At 36.0% G+C, this 26414-nt stretch overlaps 1 protein-coding gene across 2 annotated transcripts in view; it reads right to left on the bottom strand.

Moving 5' to 3' along the window:
- Positions 1-26414, bottom strand: part of XYLB (xylulokinase) — a 228626-nt gene that overhangs the window by 150592 nt on the left and 51620 nt on the right. For both annotated transcript variants that reach the window (XM_051983961.1, XM_051983972.1), the window contains exons 7-8: positions 25967-26032; positions 23115-23187 (exon numbers count right to left, since the gene is read on the bottom strand). In XM_051983961.1, the coding sequence (XP_051839921.1) occupies positions 23115-23187; positions 25967-26032 (139 nt within the window). The remainder of the gene's footprint in view (positions 1-23114; positions 23188-25966; positions 26033-26414) is intronic.

Raw genomic sequence — 26414 nt, 5'->3', positions numbered from 1 at the left:
ATATCCTGATTATGATTAATAAGGAAACAGGATGGGCTCATTTTTATCAATTCCTGAGAATAAGCTCCTTTCCTCCCACCCTCACTCCTAGACAGCAAGTAATCCAATATATGTTAAACATGTGCAACTCTTCTATACATATTTCCACAAATATTATCCTACACAAGAAAAACCAAATCAAAAAGGAAAAAAAATGAGAAAACAAAATACAAGCAAACAACAACAAAAAGAGTGAAAATACTTTTGAAAATACTATTCAACCTGAATTTTAAATAATACTTTGATTATAATATTCAATATAATTGATTTCCTTTGTAATCTTGTTTAAAATATTATTCTGAATAGGAATGTATAAGCTTCAGACTAATTTCTAAAACACATACACACACACACACCAATTCCATTCCCCATATGATAGCCATAATGTTAGCTCTCATGTCTACCATAAGTGCTCTCTTCTCCAATATAAAGATCCTTAGTTCTAGTTAAGGACATGTGGTGTCTAAACTGCCAATAGGATCAGATCTTTCATCCCTCTAACCCAACACTCTTGCTATTATACTCAACTGTCCCTCAAATAATTTGGACGATATTATGTTGCTCATTGTAAAGGTTTTAACCTGTATTTTGAAAAGTAAAATGAAAGTAGAGGTATATAGTGAAAATTAAACAATCAGATTCCCTCATCAGAAGAAAGGGCCACTTTCAACTTTTATGTCTGAGATAGAAAAATGATATTCTAAAATAGGGTTAGAAAGTAGTGCTCTCTCTTAACCTTATGGTCCTTTTATTTTTATTGCCCTTCATTATGCCCTGTGTTTAGAGGAATTGCATGTATTTGTCAGGACTCCTTTCTTTCCAATAGCAGGATGGATGTATATAAAATCCTTCTGATAAATTACAAGCCTCTGTGACCCTGGGCAAGTAATTTAACCTTGATTTGCCCAACAACCAAAACACAGCACTTAGTAAGTAAACATTAGATACATAGAACTGGAATAAAATGAATGATAATTGCCTTCAAGGAGCTTACATTTCCCCAGAGAATCTCACACTCTTCACTTAAAGTCAGTGGGGCACAGGTAGAAAAAAGCAACCAGGTAGGAAGTGACACCTGGATTCTAGTTCTAGTTCTGCTTTGCTACCAACTTTATTACCTTAAATACCGGCCTCTTAAGGCTTTAATTTCCTCATATGTAAGATGAGAACATTAGATAATCTCTAAGGGTCCGTCTAAACTAAGACTCTGTAACGATGTCTGAAGTTATTTATAAACTGGTATGATTTTTTTCTTCTTCCAGTAATTTCACAGGTTGAGAAGTTAACCTCACAGATCTGGTATTTCCAGGGTCATTTTGTTTCCCCCAGAATTGGGTCATTTCCTTACTTTTCCCTATGGTGAAAAATGACATCATTAAACCAGAATTGAGGTTCTCCCATCTTAGCTATTATTGCTACTCAAATTAAATCTATTTTTTTAATCCAGCTAGAGCATTGGGCTCAGTCACCTCCTAGAGTAATGACTTCCCCAGGCTCATTGCTTCCAGTATATTTCTCACACACAATAAAAGTTAACTGATAATGATACATGATGGAGGCATTTCCCTCATTTGTTTTGAGTGACTATTGACAGCACCAGCTTCCCCCATTCCCCATTCCCACTTTTCTCAAGTTCACATTTCTACTACTTTGACAAGACTCCTTGTGAAAAGGCCATGATAGAATGACAACTAACATTTTAGAAATCATATCCAAGATTGCAGAACCAGTGAAATGTCTTTGTTATGTTTATGCAAAACTCCCCAAATTCATGGGAAATAAACCCAAGAATTCTTGGGCTAATAAATCACTTCACTGCTCTGAGATTCAGTTTTTTAAGGTTTTTTTTTTTTTTTGAGCTTTAGTTTACTAACCTATAAAATGGGATAATAATGCCTATCCTATATACTTAAGAGGATCGTGTACTGAAGATCCAATGAAATAATTCATACGAAAACATAATGAACCTTTATAAGTAGAATTATTTATAGAAAGTTTTGTTGCTACTTACTGTCAGGGATGGTTATACTGATGGGAATTCTGGATCAACTTATGGCTGAACCAGCTTATTTTCAGGAATTACTAAAAAATGAACCCATTCTGTTCCTTTATTAATCATAATCAGGACATTTCCTATTCCCATTTTCAATTGTGTATGCCAAGGAAGAGTAAAACTCTCTTACAACCTTAGTCATTTTGTCTCTTCCTCAAGAGAGCAAAGGGTGGTGAATATGATAGCATCTATCCAGATAACAGACCAAGAGAGAATCAGCCAGCCTTGAGGAAAGGTCCAACTTAAGAAGTAATGGAATATCATATGATCTTGTCAAGTGGTGATCAATTCTAAGGTCAAAAGTGAAAATTCTAGGAAAGCAAATAGATCTAGAGGAATAGACAGGAGATACAGAATAAGTCACTAGTGTGAATGTGGGGAGTCATGAATGGAGAAGGGGAAGAGAAAGAAGGACCACACACAGAACAAGATGAGAAAAGCACTCAGGAGAAGGAAGTACCTTTTTTCTGGTGGGGGATGTTGGCCCTTACCCTTCTTAGATAAAGTAAGTATAGTTCTGGGACAGGACATAAATCATACAGGATTAAATGGTTAACACAGTTTGAAGTGTAATATATTTTGAAATTTTTAAATGTATGGTGATTTAAAATATGTGCCAGGTGGGAAAATCCATATTTAATCAGAACTTTGAGAAATATTAAATCAGATTTTCTAATTCCCATTTTAAAAAGGTATAACTTTTCTGATTTTTAACTCATTTATGTGCTTGGTTTGCTTAAGTCTTTGCTTTCTATAAATATATGACTAGGGTTAATGAGATGCATTTTTTTTTTGGAATATCACAGAATCTTTAACTCAATTTTTCCTTGGACTCCTAGATACACATTTTATATCTCAGGCTTGTTTCATATTAGCTTAGTTAGTCCTTAATAATTTCATACTATAGCCCTTTCTGCTGATATTGCTGTTCAGTTTTGTCCAACTCTTCATGATCCTGTGGACCATACTGTCCAAGGTTTGGGTTGTTTTTGTTTTGACAAAGATACTGAAGTGGTTTATTATTTCCTTCTCCAGTGTATTAAGGCAAATCAATATTAAATTAATTGCCCAGGGTCACAGAGCTAGTAAGGATCTGAGGCTAGATCTGAACGCAGGTCTTTCAGACTCCAGACCAAGCACTCTATCCATGGAGCCATCCATTTGCCTCTTTCTTCTAATACACATACACCCTAATGCCTCTAATATTTTTTATTAAAGAAACATTATGCCAGTGCTAGCACAAAATAGGTGTTTACTAAAGGCTTAATAATTGATCCTATCACTGATAAAGAGACATCTGGCAATAAGTATCAGAATGAACCTTCTAATTCAGAAGGAATAGTATTCTACTAGGGAGCTAATAGACAGACAGAGACAGAGAGAAAGACAGAGACAGAACAGAGAGACAGAGACCAAAACACACAGAGAGATGAAAAGACAGAGACAGAAAAAAACAAAAAGAGAGACAAAGAGATGGAAAAAGAAAAACAGAGAGAAATATACAGAGAGAGAAAAATAGAGACAGAGAGAAATAGAGAGACAAAGACAGAGACAGAAAAAGAGAGACAGAGAGAAACACTCACAGGGAGACAAAGACAGAGACAGAAAGAGTTTCAAAGACAGGCAGAGACAAACAAAAAGAGAGACAGAGACAGAGATAGAGAAACAAATAGAAAAAGAGACAGAAACACACAGAGAGACAAAAACAGAGACAAATAGAGAGACAAAGACAGAGACAGAAACAGTAATTTTTGATAAAATAGAGAGGTTGAGATCTGGTGAGGTTAAAAGAGATTCCTTACCACGGCATCTTTCAATGACACTTGCACTTTAAAAAATTGAACTCCGGGGAAATTAACCCCAGCCAAGGAGTATGCAAAGATAAAAGAACTATGATGTGTTTCTGACCATAATTTAGAAAACAGTTGAAGTGAGAGACTCAGAGGAAATAGTAAAAGATAAAAAAAAAATTAAAGTCCAATTTGTCATTATTCAGCAAAGAGTTGAAAAGAGACAGCAGACAAAATAGAAGAAGAGATCCAGTGACTCGGCTCCTAATTATGTGATACTTTTCCTTCCTGGGACTTTTGTCTAGGTTATACTCCTAACCATAAGTACTCCATGGGACTCTGTTCTGGGCCCTCTTCTCCCGCTATACTATTTCAGTGGGTGATCTCATCAGCTCCCACAGATTCAATTGTCACATCTATGCTGATGATTCCCAGAGCTACTTAGCCAACCCTAATCTCTCTGTTTAAAGCCCAGACTCTCATCTCCAGCCACCTACTGGACATCCCAAACTGCATGTTCATAGAGAAATTCAACTCAACATTTCAAAAACTGAACTAGTTATCTATTCTCTCAAATCCTCCTCTGCCATTCTTATACTTTCCTATTACTGTCAAGGTCACTACTGTTCGCCCAGCCACTCAGACTAACAACCTAAGTGTCATCCTTGGTTGTCTTAACTCTACGATCTCCCATATCCGATCCATTACCAAGATCCATTGATTGTATCTTTGCAACACTTCTGATATACTCCTTTCTTTGTTTTTTCTTCCTTTAAGTGACTTGTCCAGGATCATACAATTAATAAGTGTCTGAAGCTGGTTTTGAACTCAGGTCCAGGAATAGTTCTCTGACCACTGGACCACCTAGCTGTCCTTATACTCCTTCTCTCCTCTGCCTCCTCCTGGGAGATGCAGGTCCTCATTACTTGACATTTGGATAATAGCCTGATGGTTGATCTCCCTGATTCAAATCTCTCTCCACTCCAGTATATCCACCACTCAGCTATAAAAAATTAATATTCTTAAAGTTCAGGTCTGATATGTCATCCCTGTATTCAATAAACTCCAATAGTTCCATGTTACCTCTAAAATCCAATAGAGAATCCTCTGGCATTCAAGCGTATCCCAGCCTTGCTGCCTTTTCAGGGTTTTTAGCCCTTCCTCACCTCTATTTCTCTGTGATGCCATATCACTGGTCTTCTCACTGAACCTCAAACAAAACATTTCTCCTGACTGGCTATTTTCACTGGCTGTCCTGTATGTATTTCTCTTCCTCTGTTTCTCTGGCTTTGTTCAAGTTCCAGATAAAAATTTTTCTTCTCTAAGAAGCTTTTCCAGGTTCCCCTTAATCTACTAGCTAGCATCTTGCCTCTGCTGATTACCTCCAATTTATCCTGCACATTTCCTGTTTCTACATAATTGTTTACAAGCTGCTGCTCTCCTTAGACTGTGAGCTCCCTGAGGCCAGGAACTATTTTTTTTTTCCTTTCTTTGCATCTCCCATTCCTGGTACAGTGTTTAGTACATACCAGGTGCTTATATAATGCTTGCTGACTGGCGGAAATGGCAGGATTGATTTTAACTTAAGCTGTTCTCCCTTCTGGGATAGCTTGGCTGATAAGAAGAGAGTTTTCTAGATATTGGCTGAAAAGCTTAGCTAAGAGACCTGACTACGAAAGCTTCAGAGAATGAGAAAGAGAGCACTGGGGGAAGGGGTTGCTAAGTATATCATTAGCTTATGTACATTGCTGTTTATTTAGAATATACTTTTCATCACAAAGTGTCAACCGACTGATACAGAGTTATATTATTGGGGGAGGGGGGGAAGGAGGAGAGGGAGATGCTGGTTGGTGCAGTGAATAGAGCATGAGCTCTGAATTTAGGAGGACCTGAGTTCAAATCTGACCTCAAACACTTCCTGGCTGTGTGACCCTAGGCAAGTCACTTAACCCCAATTGCCTCAGCAAAAAAAAAAAAAAAAGTAATATTACTGGGAACCCAAAGTTATGGCTTAGAAAGGATCCTCCCCATAAAATAATAGAATCTGGGGTAACTCACTAAGGAGACCCAGAATGAGGTGGGGGAAGGAAGGGTGGGGAGGAAGGGAATGGAAGAATTCCATGAGCTATGCCATCCCACCTACTTAATACCAACTGTAAAGAAACATGGGGCAAGATTCTGATAGTTAGACAAAGAATGAGAAAGATTAGATGACAGAGGAGATACAAAAGATAAGGAAGATTTAGGCAGCCCTAAGTTCTAGGGCAATTAAAGGAACTACGCAGGAAGCAGGCTGCAAGAAGCAGCAAGTATGCTCACATTGCAAGTTTAACTATGGCCTACCCTGTGTATAATTAAATATAAAAGAGTAAGGAAAAAAAAATAAAGTTTTAGAGACCAGTTTAAAAAAAGGAAGAAGAGGAAAGCACAGGAGCAATAAAAGCAGAATTTTTTGTTAAATCTTCATTTACATCAGGGACAAATACTTTGTATTCATTTAGCTGGAAGTCTAGGAAATATATTCCAGATGCTAAATTCAGTTGATTTACTATTTTACTTTATAGAATTGCTTTCCATTCCAAAGTCCTTTACATTTCTCTAAATTAAGAGAAATCTCTAATCAGAACACACATACAATATACGCATAAAAATCAATAGACATAAGCATATCTTATATATGAATGCATATAGTACAGTGATAGATAAAGTAACTATCACTAGAGGGCTACTGTGGTGACCAGCATGTGCCAACCAGTTATATCCCAGACCTGAAACTTGGAGCAGGAGAGAGATCAGCCTGTTTAGTGTTTTTGTCGATATTATCTTCTTAAAGACCCAACTCTGAGCAAAGATTCAGTTGCTGAATTGGAGGAACAATCAATATGTATAAATCCTAATTGAAAAAAAAATGATTCTCATTATTCCAAGGAGAAGCTTAGGAGGTCTGAAAGAATAGTAGTTACTTCATACTGGGGACTATATGACATACATGCAGGTGAGGATAATATATAGCAGGTAGGTGGGATGATAGATGGAGCTCTGGACATGGGATCAGGAAGACTCATTTTCAGGAGTTCAAATCCAGACTCCAGATATTTACTGTGTGACTATGGACAAGTCACTTAACCCTGTTAGCCATTACTCCTCTAGTTTGTTTTAAAAAGCTGGAGAAGGAAATGACAAACCATTCCCATATTTTTGCCCCCCCCCCAAAAAAAAAAAAAAAAAAAAACCTCAAATGAAGTCACAAAGAATTAGAAATGACTGAATTAAATGATAATAATAATAATAATACAATCACAGGAGTGATAGGAGCAAAAGACTGCTGGAGAACATGTTCTAGAAAAGTTTGTAGATAAAGTAAACATTTCCATCTGGGAAGATCAAGGGAGAAAGGCTTCACTGAGGAAATGGCTACTAAATTGGGGCATTAAGTAAAACAAGGCAGAATGATAAGAAAGTACATTCCAGGCACAGGAGACCAGTCTGTGTGAATATATACAGGCAATTTTTTGAGTTCAGAGAATAGCTAAAAGTCTAGTTTAAACATCAACAAAATATATGAAAGTACTTTGGGAAGGTAGATTGAAGGGAACTTGTGGAGGTTAGGGAGTCTGTATTTCATTCTACCAGAAATGCGGAATAAAAGAATCATTTAGGAAAACCTGGATTTCACCCTAAATACCCAGGTGATTATTACTATGTGACCTCACCCCTAGCTCTTAGCTTCCTCTTCTTTAAATGAGGATAAAGAAAGGGAAGATGAGTCTAAGATCTCACAATGAGTTGGTGTTTTTTTTTTTTTTAAATCGGTGTTTGAAAAATATGAGTCCATATATCATTCATTCCCATTGTTACATTTATGATCTCCAGGTTGAGACTCCAGTGACTTCATCTTTAATTCTGATGTTTCTTGAGTTTAGAATTACATTAATAATGACATGCTGGACATTTCTTCTTGAACATCCAGAACAGATTCAACATGCTCAAAACTAGATTCACCTTTCTCTTCCTCTCCAACATCAAGCCTCCTTTATCATCTATGCTCCCTTATTTTTGTTAATAGGTCTAGAATTCTTCTAGTTACAGACTCAAAGTTCTGGGACCATCATTCCATATAATGGGATCATAGATTTAGAACTAAAAGGAACTTCAGAGGCCATCTGGTCTACCTCCTTCATTTGCTGAAAGAGGAAATTAACACTCAGTAGGATTAAGTGATTTGTTCAAGGTCATATAGGTAATAAGTAGCAGGAGTAAAATTTGGGCACAAGTCCTAAGTCTAAAATCAGTGCCTCTTAGTACCTCCTTCCTAAGTCATCTTTTTTTTTTTTTTTAAACATATAAATCTTCCCAAGTCTTTTATTCCTCAAGAAGCCTAATGGAAATTTCCCAAATTACCATCTTTGAAAAACAAAACAAAACAAACAAACAAACAAACAAAAAAAAACCTAACTTTATAAAAGTAAGCAAATGCAAGTAGCTTGAAAGAGCTGAGCAATGAATACCTAGTGCTTACATGATGAAATCAGGAGAAATGATGATAATTTGTTGAAATCCCACCTACAAATTAGGGTAATTGAGAAAACAAAGGAACATAAGCTCTGGACTAAAATGTTCCAGAACAAGTATCCAAATAAAAGACAGAAGAGGTTTGTGGTTCATCCTTTCATATTTGTAGAGCACTAATGACATCATGAGATGAGATCTTCATTTGCATGTGAATTTGGATTTAAGTAAGGCAGTCGCACAAAGTCACCAATTTCACTTTTATTCAACTTCAGAGGCAAGCCAAAAGTCATGGGATGCAATGGATAACCTAAGCAATTTCAAACTATCAGCATTCTACAGCTACTTGTTTCAGCCACATTCATGGCCATTGGGGCAGCCATAGACTTAATATTTCTTAAAATGAGGATGCCACAGATGAAAATCATTCAAAAACAAAAGCAAAAGTGGAGAAAAGAGTTATCTGAACAGGGGAGGGGGAAAATGTGGTAAAAACATTAAATTAATCAAAGGAGTGAACTATAAGGGGAAAGAGAGGAAGAGAATTTCTGAAATTAAAGGTAAAATAAGATTTTTTTCAAGAAAAACAAACTACAGCTACTGAAAGTTGATAAAAAGGGGAGGAAGGGCAAGATCAATGATTTGGATCATGGCTCAGAGGGACGGAAAGGAGGAAACTGTTCAAAGTCAAACAAACTGCAGATATCAAGCACCGATTTCCTTCTTTTTTTTTTTTCCCAAGAGAGCAGAGAAAGAAATACTATATAAAATTTATTGGAGAACAAAACAGATAATCATAACTATGAATGGGAATAAGATGTATTCATGAATAAAATGGAGGAGGATGGCATAATATATTAGAAAGCAAATGCAATAATTTGTCCTGTATTAGAAATACACTGAAAAATATAAAGATTCATGTGGAACTAAAAGGAATTGGATTAGAGTTTTTATGCCTCAGTTAAATCCAAAAAACTAGGAGTAGAAATCATGAATTCAGATTAGACAATGGTAAAAATAGATACGTATAGGAGAGAAAAAATGAAAACTACATTTTGCTTAAAGGCACCACACAGAATGAAACAATGCAAAACTAAATCTCACATAGCATATAAATACTTAAAGAAAAGCTTATTGTATTTTTTAAAAGACCAAGAAAATGAAACAAAGATTACTGATTACTATTAGCTCATTTAACCAAAAGATAAACAAGAAAGAAGTTAAGGATCTAAAAAGATTTTTAGGAAAACTAGATATGATAAGATCTTTGATAATTATGAATAGGAATCTGAAGAAATATACATATTTTTCTGCATTACTGAGAAACTTTTAAAAATGGTTGTAAAAGAGTCAACTCAATATAGCAGGAGCTCTTCTTTTTCCACAGTAGTTAGCTACATCCCCTGACATCCCAGCAACTATGTAAAAATGACCAAAGAAACAGGACCACCCCAAGCTATGTCTCCTTCACTGAAACAGAATAATTGGTGAGCTAAAAAAAAATTCAAGTTGCAATGAATCCCACCAAGAGAGTCTTTGAGACCAAACATCTGATTGGTTGCCTTCCACATAACTTTCCAAAAATTGAAGTACTCTAGTTTGTAGCCAAGGTAGTTGCAATTTAAAAGTAACATTTAAGCTATTGGGTAGAGCTGCACATTCTGAATATTAGGATGTGTTTGGAGGAAGGGAAATGAACACTGTGCTTTTTAAGTACTGTAAAAGGAAATGCAATTCTTGTCCCAGAAAATATATTTTTTTTAATGGCACCATGAAGAAATGATTAAAAAAAAGAATCTACAAACAAATGTAGAAAATTAAATATATTCTTTAAAGATCATAGTATAGTAAAAATCATTACCAAGTAAGGGAAATGAGAACAAGGACATTCATTGACTTAACACTTATCAACCCAATCCTAAATCATGAGTGAATTAAAAAAAAAAAAAAAACTATATTAAAGAGGCAGCTAGCTAGGTGGTGCAATGAATAGAGCACCAACCCTGAAGTCAGGAGGAAGTGAGTTCAAATCTGATCTCAGAACAATTTGGAACTATACTCAAAGTTATCAAATTGTGCATACCCTTTGATCCAGCAGTGCTACTACTGGGCTTAGAACCCAAAGAGATACTAAAGAAGGGAAAGGGACCTGTATGTGTCAAAATGTTTGAGGCAGCCCTGTTTGTAGTGGCTAGAAGCTGGAAAATGAAAGGATGCCCATCAATTGGAGAATGGCTGGGTAAATTGTGGTATATGAATGTTATGGAATATTATTGTTCTGTAAGAAATGACCAGCAGGATGAATACAGAGAGGCTTGGCGAGACTTACATGAACTGATGCTGAGTGAAATGAGCAGAACCAGGAGATCATTATATACCTCAACAACAATACTGTTTGAGGATGTATTCTGATGGAAGTGGATCTCTTCGACAAAGAGACCTAACTCAGTTTCAATTGATCATTGATGGACAGAAGCAGCTACACCCAAAGAAAGAACACTGGGAAATGAATATAAACTGTTTGCATTTTTGTTTTTCTTCCCGGGTTATTTTTACCTTCTGAATCCAATTCTCCCTGTGCAACAAGAAAACTGTTCGGTTCTGTACACATATATTGTATCCAGGATATACTGTAACCTACTCAACATGTAAAGGACTGCTTGCCATCTGGGGGAGGGGGTGGAGGGAAGGAGGGGAAAAATCGGAACAGAAGTGAGTGCAAGGGATAATGTTGTAAAAAAAAAATTACCCAGGCATGGGTTCTGTCAATAAAAAGTTATAATTATGAAAAAAAAAAAAATCTGATCTCAGACACTTAATATTTCCTGGCTGTGTAATCCTGGGCAAGTCACTTAATCCCAATTGCCTCAGCAAAAATGACAAGAAAAACCTATATTAAATACTATAAATGAATACTCTATCAAAAATATTAAAAAAAAAACTAGGCAACATATCAAAATGCATGAGATGCAACTAAGAAAAACCATGAAGGATTTTTTTTTTTCAAATTTTAACATTATATTGGGGGAGAGAATGACCAATGAATTAGGCATGTAACTTAAAAAGAAAACTAAAACTTTAAAAGACCAGTAATAACACAAAAATAGAAAATCTGAAAGTCAAGAAAGAACCAAATAAAGCTAATAAGGAAATTATTGATAGCTTAAAAAGAATTGATTTTTTTAAATATTAATGATCTCAAATTAGCTAATGTGATTTTTAAGGCAGAAAAACTAAACTATTAAATCAAAATGAAAGAAGGGATTTCACAATAAAGAAAGAACTAAGTAAAAATTATCAGAACCTATTTTAGGTAATCATAGACAAACAAAATTGAAAACTTAAATAGAATGAGTATTTATTAAATATATATAATCTATATTTTTAAAAAGAGAAAATAAAGAATCCAAATAATCTTACCTAAGAAAATCTGGCAAATTATAAATGAAATTTTGAAAAAAAAAAAAAAGCAAACCTAGTCTAGATTGTTTTACAAATTAATGTCATCAAATATTTTTTAAAAACAATGTCTTCTACAACATCCCTAGCAGGTGGACCTCCAGCCTCAGCTTGAAAACCTTCAGTGCTATGCAATCTATTATCTTCTAAGACAGCCCATTCCATTTTTGAGAAACTGTTTTTGAGGAAATATTTCCTTACACCAAGCTAACATTACCTTATTGCAAATTCTATTGCTTTTAATTCTATCATTTCTTGCCAAACAGAAGGTGGGGAATGAAAGGGAATCTAATAGCTGTCTCAAGTGGCAGCCTTCTAATAATTAAAGACAGCTATCACATACTCCTATACAATTTATTTCTTCCATGCAAAACAATACCAGTTCTTTCAATCAATCCTCAATAATTTGATTGCCAGTGCCTTTACCATCCTGATTACTCTCCATTAATTGCTCAGTTTATCAGTGTCCTTCCTAAAAGATGATTCCAACAGTTACAATGGTCTTGTGATGGAGAGAGCCATCTGCACCCAGAGAGAGGACTGTGGGGACTGAGTGTGGATCACAACAAAGTATTTTCACTTTTTTGTTGTTGTTTGCTTGCATTTTGTTTTTTCTCATTTTTTTTTCCATTTTGAGCTCATTTTTGTGAAAATATGTATAGAAGAATTGCACATGTTTAACATATAATTGAATTACTTGCCATCTAGGGAAGGAATGGGGGAAAGGAGGAAGGAAGAAAAAAAATTTTGGAACACAAAGTTTTGTAAGCATAAATGTTGAAAACTATGCATGTGTTTTGAAAATAAAAAGCTTTATTAAAAAAAAAAAAAAAAAAAGATGGTACCGAACTGAATATAATACTCCAGATGTGATCTAATCAGGGCAGAGACTTGATATGCTGGATCTTGTAATGATACCTAAGATTTTATGGTTGCCATAGCAAACACATCTTAATCATATTTGTCTTAGTAAGTCACTAAAACCACAAGTTTACATAAGTAGAAGGCAATCAAAGAAGAGATTTGAATGTAAATGTTGTGACTCTAATATCACTGTTCTTCCTACTATAATATTCTGCCTTCTACTTATTATAAAACTGTAGGTCCACAATAATTCTTTTCTTTCTCTTCCATCCTATTCATAAATCTCTCAAGATTGATTCTTAGGAATTTTAATTTTTATGTTAGTGTTTTTTTTTGTTTGTTTTCTTTCCTTCTTTTATTATTCCTTCCTTCCTGTCAAAGAACTATTAGTGCCCTCTAATAAACCAGGTAAAGATATATTCCTCAAGCCTTTTTTTTTTTCATATCTTCTTTCAGGAATGTCAACCAACACTTCCAGGATATATAACTGGTAATTGTCTCAGGTAAGAAAATAAGCAAAAAGTGATATCACAGGCCAGCAGGTCACTGACTTTGTCTCTATATCTTGTAACTTTAGACGAACCAACACTCTGTTTTTCTTCCTTCTGGAAACTCTCACAGAAAGTGCCTGTTTCTGGACCTATTTCCCCATGCTCCTGGAAAGGCTGATAGCCCTGTTGGCCCCACTCTCCTGCCCCAGATGCTTGACCTCCTAAGCTGCAGCTGAGTAGGAGCAATCAGCAAAGTGTCAAGCCCTGCCTCATAAAACATTCACATACCATACCTAATGAAATCCTGCATAAGCCTCCCAGGCACTCATTCCACACAGTAATAAGCAGGAGAAATAGGAATCTAATGAGAATAGTCCACGCTAGCCCACTCACTGACTGGCTCACACCTGTTTCCATGCCTTTTCTCTGACATACTTGGTTGTGTTCAATCTCACAAGCTAGAAACTCAGTGTATGATTTTAAATGTTAGGTGGAGGGACAGAATGAATAATCTCTATACAGGTATAAATGCTTTATAATACTGAAAAATTACGACCTGAGGTTATAATATTTGATACTTCAATATTCCAATGTTAGCAGTATGAGTAATCTTGTTGAATGAATCAATGACTATGTGAATGAATTAATGAATGAAAAAGCATTTATAAAACATTTACTATATGCTACGCTCTGTGGCTAAGGCCTGGAGATACAAGTATAAGCAAGTAAAATGGTTCCTGACCTAAAGGAGTTTACATTATAATGGGGAAAGACAACATACAGAGAGACAGAAAGCAGTGATAGAAATATATGTGTAGTAGTACCATTTGAAAAGGATGAGAAATTCCACGTGGTGGCCTGGTTCCAGGAAGGAAAACATGAGAGCCCATTGCCCAGGGTCCCAGGAGCAGAATCCAGGTTCCAATGGGACACAGAGGAGGAAGAGTCAGGCAATCTGGTAGCAGCCTAATTGCATGGTAGCAATATAAGGCAAAAAAAACTGGACATGAGGGGGCCGACAGCAGGTTATATTTTTCTTTCAACCTTCATGGAGCTTTCCAGTGTTGCTGTTAATATTACAAGAGATCCACTGCTACATTTGAACTGCCCATTTGTAGCTGCCTTGCTATAACACACCCACCTTTTCCTAAGATCATACTTAAATGACCTTGATAAGGCTTTTATTGCCAATCCCTGGAATATCTTAGCATTGACCAAATATTACAACCTACTTCTATCCAGTTGCATCTTTCTAATATGTTGAGGTTACCTGTGATTATAATTCTTCTGAGATTACAGTGATTATCAAAAGAATACAGAAGTTAAAAATATAGACTTTTGCATAAGGGAGCACATTTTGGAATCACTGAGAGTGCTATGCAATTTCCCAAATGTGACATAGCTTGCTATTTAGTGGTTGTTCAGTCGCTTCAGTCTTATCTGATGCCTCATGATCCCATTTGGAGTTTTCTTGGCAAAGATATTGGAATGGTTTGCCATGTCCTTCTCCAGATCATTTTACAGATAAGGAATTGAAGCAAACAAGGTTAAGTAACTTGCTCAGGGTCACAACCTAGTAAGTGTCTGAGGCCAGATTTGGATTCAGGTTTCCTGCCTCCAGCTCTGGCAGTCTATCTACTGAACCCCCTGTTGCCAGCTTGCTTTTTTCCTTCTTTTCAATTCTAGGATCAACTCTATCAAACAGTGGTACTTCTTCAAGAACAAATTCTGATGAACTAAATTAAAGACTTCTATTCGACTTTATATCTTAATATGGGAAACGTATTTTAAAATCAACTTTTTTTTTTCTTTTTACCAAAATGGTTTATTAAGCCAAAAACTTTTGAATGACTATGGAATTCAATGAAGATATTTGGTAATCTTCTGGGATTTGATGCAATCAGAACAATGAAATCTAGGAACAGTTGCTGGGGACCTTAAAAATCTCTAGATCTCCATATTTCTCTCTTATTCTGTTTAAGACTTTCTCTATCATTCTAGTACATAGCTTAAGGTAGTCTGTTCTCCTATGTGATGATTCATTTGAAGTTTCTACTCAGATCATTAGCCAAACTTATCTTTGAATTCCATCTGCTACAGTATTTTCTACAGTTTTAACATATGTATTTGCCACCTTGTCTAAAAAGAAACTTTAAAGGTACATTTCCCCTACCAAATCAGCCTTCTCTTTCCATTCAACTAATGATATCCACAGAAGTATTTTATATTCTCTATACCGCTCAGTCAGTTATAATACTATGAAGATGTGGTCCACTAGAGCAAATAGTGATCTATCTCATAAGCTCCTCTGGGTTCAATTATCTTCACTATTCAAATGATTTCTATAACCACAAATCAGCTCTAATCTCTCTGCTGAAATACAGTCATGCATCTCCAATTACCTCTTGGATATCTGAAACTGGATGTCCCATACGTATTTAAAACTCAACATGCCCAAATAGAAACTCATAATCTTTGCTCCCCAAAAGTCCCTAATTTCACATTTCTGCATCTGTCAAGGAAACTACCCTAGAAGTCACCCAAATCCACAGTTCAATGTCATCCTTGACTCCTCAATCAAACTCACTCTGCTTAACCAATCTGTTGCCAATTCTTGTCATTTCTACTTTTCACAACTTCTCTAGAACACATCAGCATTTTTCTACTCATATAGCTACAAACTTAGTTCAGGTTTTCATTCCTTCTTGCCTATGCTATTGCAACAACCTTTCTAATTGGTCTTTCAGCCTCTAGGTTCTCTTCATTCCAAAACATTGTCCAAAGGGGTTTTCCTAAAGCACTGGATTGACCGTGTCACCACCCTTAGGCTCTAGTGGCTCCGTCTTGCCCCAAGTTCAAATATATAGCTTTCTGTTTGACATGTAAAATCCTTCATAACTTGTCCCCTTCCTACTTTTCCAATCTTTCCTCTTACTTACACACTTTACAATTCAATTACATCAACCTATTTAAAGTCCTTTTAACAGCTGGATACCCCGTGTCCATGCCATTATATTGTCTGTCTCCCATTCCCAGAATCTTCTGCCCCCTCACCTCCTCTTCTTATTTCTTTAGTTTTCCTTCAAGACTAGCTCAAATCCTACTTTCTGTCTGAGACCTTTCAGATTACCTTCATCTACATATCTTCCCCATAGCTAGTTATTTACATGTTGTCTCCCCCCAACAGAAATGAACTGCCAGGTTCCTATTAGAGAATAATGAATCCTCTGAAGTGGTCCCATATATTTGAATTCACACTATTCAAAGTTATCATTATGTAAAATATGGTAATTGGTTCCAACCCAATGGAAATATGCAGTGGGAATTCAAATAATGAAGTCACTTCAGGGGACTCATTATTCTCACTAATTAGGACCTAGTTGTACCCTTCTTGAGGGCAGGGGTTATTTTTTCCCTTTCTTTGTATCCCTCACATTTAGCATAGTACCTGGTGCACTCTAAGGACTTAATAATTGCTAGCTGGCTGACAGACCAACTCACTGCTAATATTATAACAGTTGCTTTCTATTTTTTGTGAAAGGATTCTCTGGGATCTCTTCTGTTTTGTTCTTATGTGTAAATAATTTCAAAATAATATTTGCATATATATGTGTGTATATATAATACACACATATAAATACACACACATATTATTTTTTTAAATCAATCCTTAATTGCCTTTAAAATTGTACATATGAATGCCTTTTTAGTATGTGTGGTCAAGCCCAGCTACTCTTTGTGACTTTGTCTTCTGAAACATGAACACCATTTTTTCACATAATAAATGTTGAAATGCTACAATATAATACTCCGAATATTACATATTATGAATATAGAACATACTGAGGTGTTAGGAATCCAAAGCAGTTCCACAAGGAGACTAAAGGATGATGTTGGAAGACTGGTAGATCATTTCTGCCTTCTATCTATTTTTACGATATTAAAAATACATAAGAAATAATAAGATGAAAGTAGAATATCTGCCTCAAATGCTGATTGAATCAGATGCACTATATTTAACAGAGAGGCAATATGATGTGATAAAAGGAGTCCCATACTTGGAGTTAATTGAGTCTTGGATTTAAAGCTTGGTTCCAGACTCACTAGCTGCATGATGCTATAGGATCCTGTATCATTTATTTTACCTCAACAAGCTTCAGTTCTTTCAAGTGTAAAATTGGGAGATATAATATTTGTACTACTTATTTTTAGGATTGTTGTGTATTAAAAAATCATTGTTACCATTATCATTATTGCTATAGTTAACAATGAAAACTATAAAATTAACTTTGATTAAATGGATAATTATTTTAAATTGAGAAAAAAAAATTGGAGTAGAGGGAGTTTATCCTTAGTTAACCAGATAATTGCTTCTACTTCTTTGTGTACTATGGTCATAGTAATCCTATTTCTCTATAAGCATGGCAGAAGTACTCCTAGAATAGGAAGTTCAGCCAAAATGAAGATAGATCTCAAATACCTAATAAGAGATGATTAAACTTAGCTGATTTTAAGCTAATAGCAAGCAATGACTTTGATGGCTCAAAATGGAAACAAGACACCTTTTTGGCTTCTTTTTCTTCTGCTACAGAAAAATCTAACTGCTATTCCAGATGTTGTTCTTTGATATCGCATATAACTTAATCCAAGCTATCTCTGAGTACTCTGAAGTCAAAATAAATCAGGCCCAATTCAATTTACAACAGCACAGCTTTTTAAATGAAAGAGCAGTCACAGGAAAATTGAAATTAATTTTTGGCTTATTACCCAACACAACTCTCTGAAATAAAGTGATAAAACAAAGATAAAAGAACACCACCTTTCTCGAAAAGAGAAGGAACCTTTTAGAGACTTATCTTGAAGTCCTCTGAGGAGCATTAATAAGGAAACAGAGAGAGAACTGGAACGGCCAGAATAATAACTTATATTTATGTAACCACTGTGTCAAAAAGCTTTATCTGTTTGATCTCATTTGAGTTTCATAACAACACTATGAAACAGGCAGTCCAGATATAAGAATAGCTAGCAACCTCACAGTTAGAACCAGGGCTGAAAGTTCAACCCTGCATGCTGCAGAGAACCGAATGCTGAATCTGAAATCCAAAGCCCTGAGTTCAAGAGCAATCCCTATGACTTGAGCATAAGCTATCTAACTGGTCAGGGCTTCAAAATTTGAGGAAACAGTTTATTTCTATTCAGTCATTTTTCAGTCATGTCCAGCTCTTTGTGACCTTCTTTGGGGTTTTGTTGGCAGAGATACTAGAGTGGTTTGATATTTCTATCTTCAGCTCATTTTACAGATGAGGAAACTGAGGTAAACAGGGTTAAGTGATTTGTCTATGATCCCACAGCTACTTATTATCTGAGACCAGATTTGAATCCTGAAGAGTTTTCCTTACTCCAGGCTGGTGCTATATCCATTGTGCCACCTAGCTGACCAAGGACTTTGGTGGCATTTATACAATGTTTTAAACATATAATTTTTATTATAAATATGATAATAATAATTAGCATTTACGTAGTGTTTAAGGTTTACAAAGCATGTTACAAATATTATCTAATTTTATCCTTACAATAGCTCTGAGAGGTTAATGACATTATTATCTCCACTTTACAGATAATAAAACTGAAGCAGAAGTTAAATGACTTTCTAGGGTCACAAAGCTAGTAAGTATCTGAGTAGAATTTGAACTCAGGCTCAGGTCTTCCTATATTCATTTCCAGTATTCTATCCATCTACACCACTCAATGGGTAACCACAAAATATGGTTAATTAATTTATAGTTTTCCTAATATTAAATCAATCTTGTATTCCTAAGATTTACATTTGACTTGATTGTAGTATATAGTCTTTGTGACATGTTGTTTGAGACACTGTGCTATTTTGTTTTAATTTTTGCCTCTATGTTCAGTAGAGATATTAGCCTAAAGCTTTCTTTTTCTATTTAAATTCTTGCTTGTTTATATATCAAAATCATATCTGTGTCACAGAAGGAATTTGATGGGATTCCTTCTTTTGCTGTTTTTGTAAATAATTTGTGCGATATTGTAATTAATTATTCTTAGAATGCTTGATATAATTGAATCTATATGGTTCTGGAGGACCACTTTGAAGTTCATTTTTGGCTTGTTCAATATCTTTCTCTGGAAATTGGGTTATTTAAATTCTCTATAATTTGTTCTATTAATTTGGGTATTTTATTTTCTAAAATTGCTTCAAACCCAGAATGGATTCACTAGTGGCAGAAGTTGCAAACCTTACTTGTCCAATAAAAATGGAAGAATCAGATGAGGTTTCTATAAGAGGTGACATTTGAGTGAAACCTGAAAGGAAATTAGGGGCTTGAAGAGATGGTGGAGAAGAAAAGTATTCTGGGAATGAGCAACATGCTATGTAAAAGCATAGAGAATGTTCTATAAGGGAGCAATAAGCAAATCCGTTTGGCTACAAGGTTGAATGACAGGGAGCATTGAGAAAATAATTAAGAAAAAATAAATTGGAGCCCCCATTCTCTATACGATCAGGTATCCATAGAAACTCCAGAGGGTTAAGTCTGAACCAAGCCAATGAAAGTAATAAACTGAGCAGACAGGTAGACTTGAGTATAAAGTGAGTATAAAGAGTATAAAGTATACATCTCAAAGATTTAGCCTACTCCAGGAAAGTATTATCCACATACACACACTGTGTATATGTGTGTATATGTATTGTGTGTGTGTGTGTATATATATATATATATATATATATATATATATATATATATATATATATATACATATAAAATGCATTTTGCATATATAAATGTATATTCAAATATGATTTTGCAACTTCCTGTAGTTCTATTTAGCAGTACATGAGCAGGAATACAGGAAATCAATGATGAGGATAATCCAACACATGGGTTTTACAAGGCATGATCAGTGATAGGACAAGGGAACCATATACATACATATATATATCCTTACATATGGTAAATATACTACATACATGTGGCATATTTATGAATAATCTTCCAGAGGTCCCAGGAATGCTAAAGTGTATCAAGTTAGAGACCACTAAGTCCCCAAAATGTAGCTCTGAATTCCCTTCAAACCCTCAGAATAATTCACTATTTTATGAATGTATTTTATTACACTTTCTCAATCCTCTCCTTATGCTGAGAGCCTTTATTCCCTCTTCCTGAAATGACTCCTGGCTCTCATCCCCCAAATTTCAAAGTCCTACCCATTCTCCCAAGGTCCAGTTCAAAACTAAACTTCTCCATGAAACCTTTCTCAATTATTTCTAAACTCCTATTACATTTATTATACAAACTGCTTTGAATTATAGTTGCATAGACCATCTCCCACACTCAAATGTGAACTCCTCAAGGGAAATTTTATCTCAGTAGCCCTTAGTGTCTAGAATGATGGTTTGTGCATAATAATAAATAGTGGACAACTATCTATGGAATGAACAAAAACATGAACAATTGTCTCTTGTATCTGAAAAGCCATTGTGCCCATTGAGAGAGAGAAGAGGGAATAAGTCTTTGTATAGTAGTTACTATGCTCCACTTTACAAATATTATGTCTTTTGAACCTCAATGCATCCCTGTGAGGTTAAGTGAAGTTAAGTCTCCATTTACTATCAGGGAAACTGAGGCAGAGGCTAATAGACTTGCCCAGGGTCACATAGCTAGTATCTGAGGTTGCTCTTCCAGCCCTTCCTGACTCCAGACCCACCATTCTATCCACTGTTCCACCTGCTTGCTTGTAGAGAGCCAAGGGGGAAAGTAGCTACTACAGTACATAATATCAGAACCTTTTCAATTAGACTATATGCCTCTTTAAGGCATCTCTATCTTTTATACTTTTTCTCTAGCCACAAAGCCTTGCACATAACAGATATCCAATAAATTTTTTTCCATCACTGCTGATTAATAATTTACAGCATGTACAAGTACATTCAATTCAACAAACATTTATTAAGCACCGATTCTGTACAAAGTGCTGTGCCAGACACGGAAAGAGATAAAAAGCTTAGATAAGACAAAGCCCCTGACTGCTCAGATCTGACAGCAAACTTGACTTTGATTCCTGGCAAAATTTGAAAATGCTCAATTTTTAAGATGCTTAATGAACAACTAGAAAATGAAGCAATGATCACAATAGCCAACCATGGCTTTAATAGAAAAAGATCATGCTAGACAAATCTTATTTCCTTTTTTGACAAGGCTAATATATCGCTCTGTCAGAGGAATCCTGTTAAGACTTTCCCTAGATTTTGGCAAAGTATTTGATAAAACACCTCAAGCTATTCTTATGGAATGGAGTGTTGCGGGCTAGATGAACAGGATAGTCAGATGAGTACAGAACTGGCTGACTGTTCAGATTTAAGAAACAGTCATTAATGTTTAAACATTAGCTTGGAAGAAGGTCTCCTGCATAGTGTCCAAGCTCCAGGATTGGCCCTGTGCTATTTAGCATTTTAAACAATGACTTAGCTAATGGGATAGAAGCCATGCTTATTAGATTTACAGATGACACAAAGCAGGGGAGGATAACTAACACACTAGATGACAGAATGACGATCCAAAAAGATTTTGACAGGCTAGAACAATAGGCTGAGCTTAAAAAGATGAAAAGTAATAGGAAGAAGTGTCAAAACAATCAATTTCACAAATACAAGGTAAGGAAGTTAAGGTTTGATAGCTGGTTTTCTGAAAAAAGATCTAGGGAGGTTTAGTGGAGTCAAGCGCAATATGAGTTATCGGTGTGATGTGACAGCTAAAAGGAAGTAACACCATTTGGGGCTAAATTAATTAAGACAAAGCTTCTAGGATTAAGGATACAATAGTTCTTCCATACTCTGTCTGGGTCACCTTACTTATACTGGTAATAATATTACAGTATAGAATACATTTCTTTTTGTCTTTCTTGTTTCTGTTGCCCTTTTCCCTCCCAATGACTTAAAAACAGGTGCTATCCAGAAGAAACTCAGGTTAGACTATGGAGCAAATTATTTGGGGCTTGCCTCATATTTGATGTTTCCCCTGACTCTGGCATGGACTAAAAGTACAGTTCAGCTAGGGAGATAGACAACTCCCTGATCTGCAATGTAACACAGAAGCCCAGTCTCAAAATAGGAAAAGAAATTTGAGTGTATCCAACTCAATATATATCTACACAAGAATTCCCCCCTACACCCTTCCAAAGAAGTGTGTGGCCCACCTTGGCTCAAAGACCTGTAGTAAAAAAGAAATCTCCTACTTTTGAAGCAGCCTATTCCACTGAGGACATCTCCAACCAAGAACACATCCTCTTTTGTATGTCAAGCCTTTATGTACTTGGAGTCTACCATCATATCCATCCTGAGACTTCTCACCTTTGGACCAAACACCTTTAGTTCCTTTAACCCAACATGATCTTGAGTCCTTTCTCTCTATTCATTTTCCTCTTCTGTCCACTGGCCATCTTATCAGTGCCCTTCCTGAAATATAGCACCAAAACTCAATGAAATATTTCTTTCCTGGGTGATCAAATCAGGGCGTAGTACAGACTTCAGTGTGGGGTAGAAATGAATATAGTGTGAGATACAGAACCACCCACATAAAATTAGCATTTGAAAAAACCTCTAGCTTGTATGTTGAAAATACAAGAGGATTATGAATTTTAATACTCCATGCTTTCATATCAACCAGATATAAACTACAACAAAGGACTACAGCAAGTCTACGCATTAGTGGTGCCCACCCTAATCTACCAGGGCTCCCACGGACATCCTTGGACATATAAAATCAGACATGTGGCACACACACCCATAATATAGAACATATATGTAGCCTGAGCATCCAAATCAGAGAACATACTTAAGATATACAATGCAACATAAGGCATAGATTCCCACAGACAATAGATTCAACTTACCATCACTATAATCGATGGGTGTATAGGATCCAAGGAAAAGGGAAGCTGCAAAACTACTGACCAAAGCAATTCTCTGTAAGAGAAACAGCACAATGAAGGGTGACTCACTGCCATACTCACTCTGACCAAGCGAACATTTTAACAAACATCATTCAAATGTGAAAGATTTGAAATTACTCAAATAAGTGCTACTTTTGACCCTTTAGCAAAAAGCCCAAGTGATGTCTGCCCTCAGCCATGTGGATGAGAACATTTTGCGGCATATCAAACAACAGATGGCAATCCTGGGAGGAAAACTACTAATGCCTCTGAAGCTTGGAAAGACATTACTATTATCAATTTCCTAACTTTTTATCAAGCTGTCAAATTCAATTAAAACAAATGATTAAGAAAAGGAAGGTGGTTTTCTAGTAGGTTCCATCTCTCAGTGGTTGTATTGGCTCTCCTGTATCACAATATCTCTCCTTTGTGCAACCCCCTTTAAATCTAGTAACAAGAGACTTCTTGGGATATCCTAATTTCAGCACAAACACTCTTCACAGGCTGTCACTCATGCCTTTCTATATCTTAATCTCTTAGGAGCCCGGTTTCCTTCAAAAGTCAGCTCAGAAGCCATCTTCTTGTAGGAAGCTTTACACAGGCTCCCCACCTGCCAGCATCTTACTCTGAGACCTGCCTAACCCAATCAAACTATATATTGCCCCCCTTCCCCCATTAGAATGTAAACTTCTCGAGGGCAGGAACTATATTTGTTTTTTTTTTTTTGTATTCCCAGGGATTAGGGACTGACTAGAACAGAGCAAGAATTTAACAAATGCTGATTGGTTGATTGAGACAAAACCCAAAATATTGGGTGGGCACAAACACACATACACACACACACACACACACACACACACACACCTCCTTTATTTCAAATGCTGTTGTAATCACTTTCTATACTATATGGTCCTATGAGAACACTCAGATTTGTGACAGACAATAGTATTCCATCCCTTTATCCCTACAAAGCCCACCTCAAGATACAGAATTTAAAAGGTTTGGCACCTTTTCCCAAAGCACAAGTTACCAACTAATTCAGAAGAGCAATCTGTCATCCTGAATAGTTAAATAATAAACTCTATGTTAATTTTGAAGATTAAAAAGGCACTTTGGTTTGAAATGAGCTAATCATTTTATAATTATGACTTAGAGATCAAAATAACTAGGAAATGTGTTGAGCTGATTCATATGCAACTTTTAAGTGCCTGATTTTAGCTACTGCAGGTCTAGCAGTTTAGATGGGCTTCTGGCTTTGTCTACACTACAATGAGCAAGGGTGTAGACAAGAGTTTTGGGAGGTTTGACATAGTTTCTTTCTAATCAAAAGCTAATTGAGATGGCCCTCTCCAATGACAAAGGAAAAAAAGAAAAAAGGAGAGGGAGGAAAGGAAGGAGAAAAGAGAAAAGAGATGGATAGGAGAGGAGAGAAAAGAAGAGGGGAGGAGAAGAGAAGGAGAGAGGGGAGGAGAGGGGAGAGAAGGGGAGAAGAGAAGAGAGGAGAGGAGAGGAAAGGAGAAGAGGGAAAGAAGAAAAGGAAAAATAATTTATTAAATTTGCTTAAATTTGTCATATTTTGCAAATGTGATCTGATTTGGTTCTTTTAACAATCCTAAGAGGTGGTACTAATATTATCCTCATTTTACAGCTGAGTAAATTGAGGCCAACAGAGCTGAATTGATTTGTTAAGGGTAATACAACTAGTGAGTGTCTGGAGTCATATTTAAATTCTCAAGTCCTTCCTGACTACAGTTCCAACACTGTATTTACTGTACCACCTAACTATCTCACAATGGGCACTGATGGTGCATTCATAAGAATAAGTAACATGAAAAAAGATCAAATGATACATTGGAAAGATGACTGGATTTGGAGGTAACTTGGATGTGAATCTCTCCTCTGCCACTTACTACCTATGTAACTTTGAGCAAAGGTTTCTCTGAGCATCAATTTTTCATCTCTAAAATGAAAGAGTTAGGCTAGATCAGAAACTATTCACTCTTTTGTTCATGGGCCCCTCTGGAGGTCAGGTGAAGCCTATAGATCCCTTTTGAAATAATTTTTCTAGTGCATAAAACAATATACAGGATTACAAAGGAAACCAGTTATTGCAAAATAAAGTGGTCAATTTTTTTCTCACTCAAGTTCTTAGACCTACTAACATCAATCCATAGACTTTTTAGACAGTTCATGGAGCCCAGATTAAGAACCCCTAGGTTATATATTCTCCGATGTCTCTTCAAGCTCTGCATCTATGCTAATATGATAATGTAAAAATTACAGGACCTCAGACCTCCAGACCCGATATCATCACAACTGCCCTGCTCTGGACAGTATGTTGGATTTGGACAAGTTCAAGTGTGAGCCTTACTCCTTATTAGCTCCATGACCTTGATCATGACATCCATACGTGTGCAGAGAATTGTTAGATCAAGTGAGATCACATCTACAAAATTGCTTTGCAATCATAAAGTGGAACATAATGCAAAATATCCTTGTCTATTTTATACCCTCTCTGGTCTATTTGCCCCAAACATAGAAAGTCACTTCTTTGAGGACAGGAGCTGTTTCCTTTTTTGTCCACATACTCCCAGATCTCAGTCCTGCACTAAATAGTAACTGCTTTAACAACGCTGGTGGAAATGAAGATGAGTTATATAGAGGATGTGCTATTAGCCACGAAATAGCATTTTCATTTCGGCAAGTGGGCTATTTTTAGCGCATGTGTTTGGCGTGCATTTTTTCTAAAGATAAACATGACAGAAGGGTTTTCATTAGTGCCTTTCAATAAAAGACATGGATGTTGAACCAACCTCAGTTTGTGAGTAGGCAACAGGGTTCTCCTTGAAAATCTTTGCTATCTGGTTTCCTGTAAAACGCTAAGAAAGAAATGCAAGTGTTTAGAAGAGAGGAGTCAATAATCATTAACTCTATGTAATGAGTTCAGTCCAATGCACTCTGGATGTTTAATTTGTTTGATGTGCAATGGAAACCGGCCCCCAGCAGATAACTGACACTAAGCAGACAGTCATGCGTGCTTCTGTGATGGGGCTCATACTCACCATTTGGAAAAAAGAGGGCTGAGAAAGAGCATCACTATCCACAATGTACATCTCAGAAATGACAGTTTTAAGGAATGAATCACACTTATTACCTCCCCCAAAACCAAGAGAGCGCAGTAGTTATCTTTGATTCCTGAAAAGAATCTGGCCAACCAACATGTGCAGCTCAGTAGAATAGGGAAGGGGTGTCATTAATTCA

This window comes from Antechinus flavipes, chromosome 1, assembly GCF_016432865.1.
Source record: "Antechinus flavipes isolate AdamAnt ecotype Samford, QLD, Australia chromosome 1, AdamAnt_v2, whole genome shotgun sequence".
In the NCBI taxonomy this organism is placed as follows: domain Eukaryota; kingdom Metazoa; phylum Chordata; class Mammalia; order Dasyuromorphia; family Dasyuridae; genus Antechinus; species Antechinus flavipes.
Note: the sequence above shows the minus strand (reverse complement) of the source record. Positions and strands in the feature narration are given on the sequence as shown.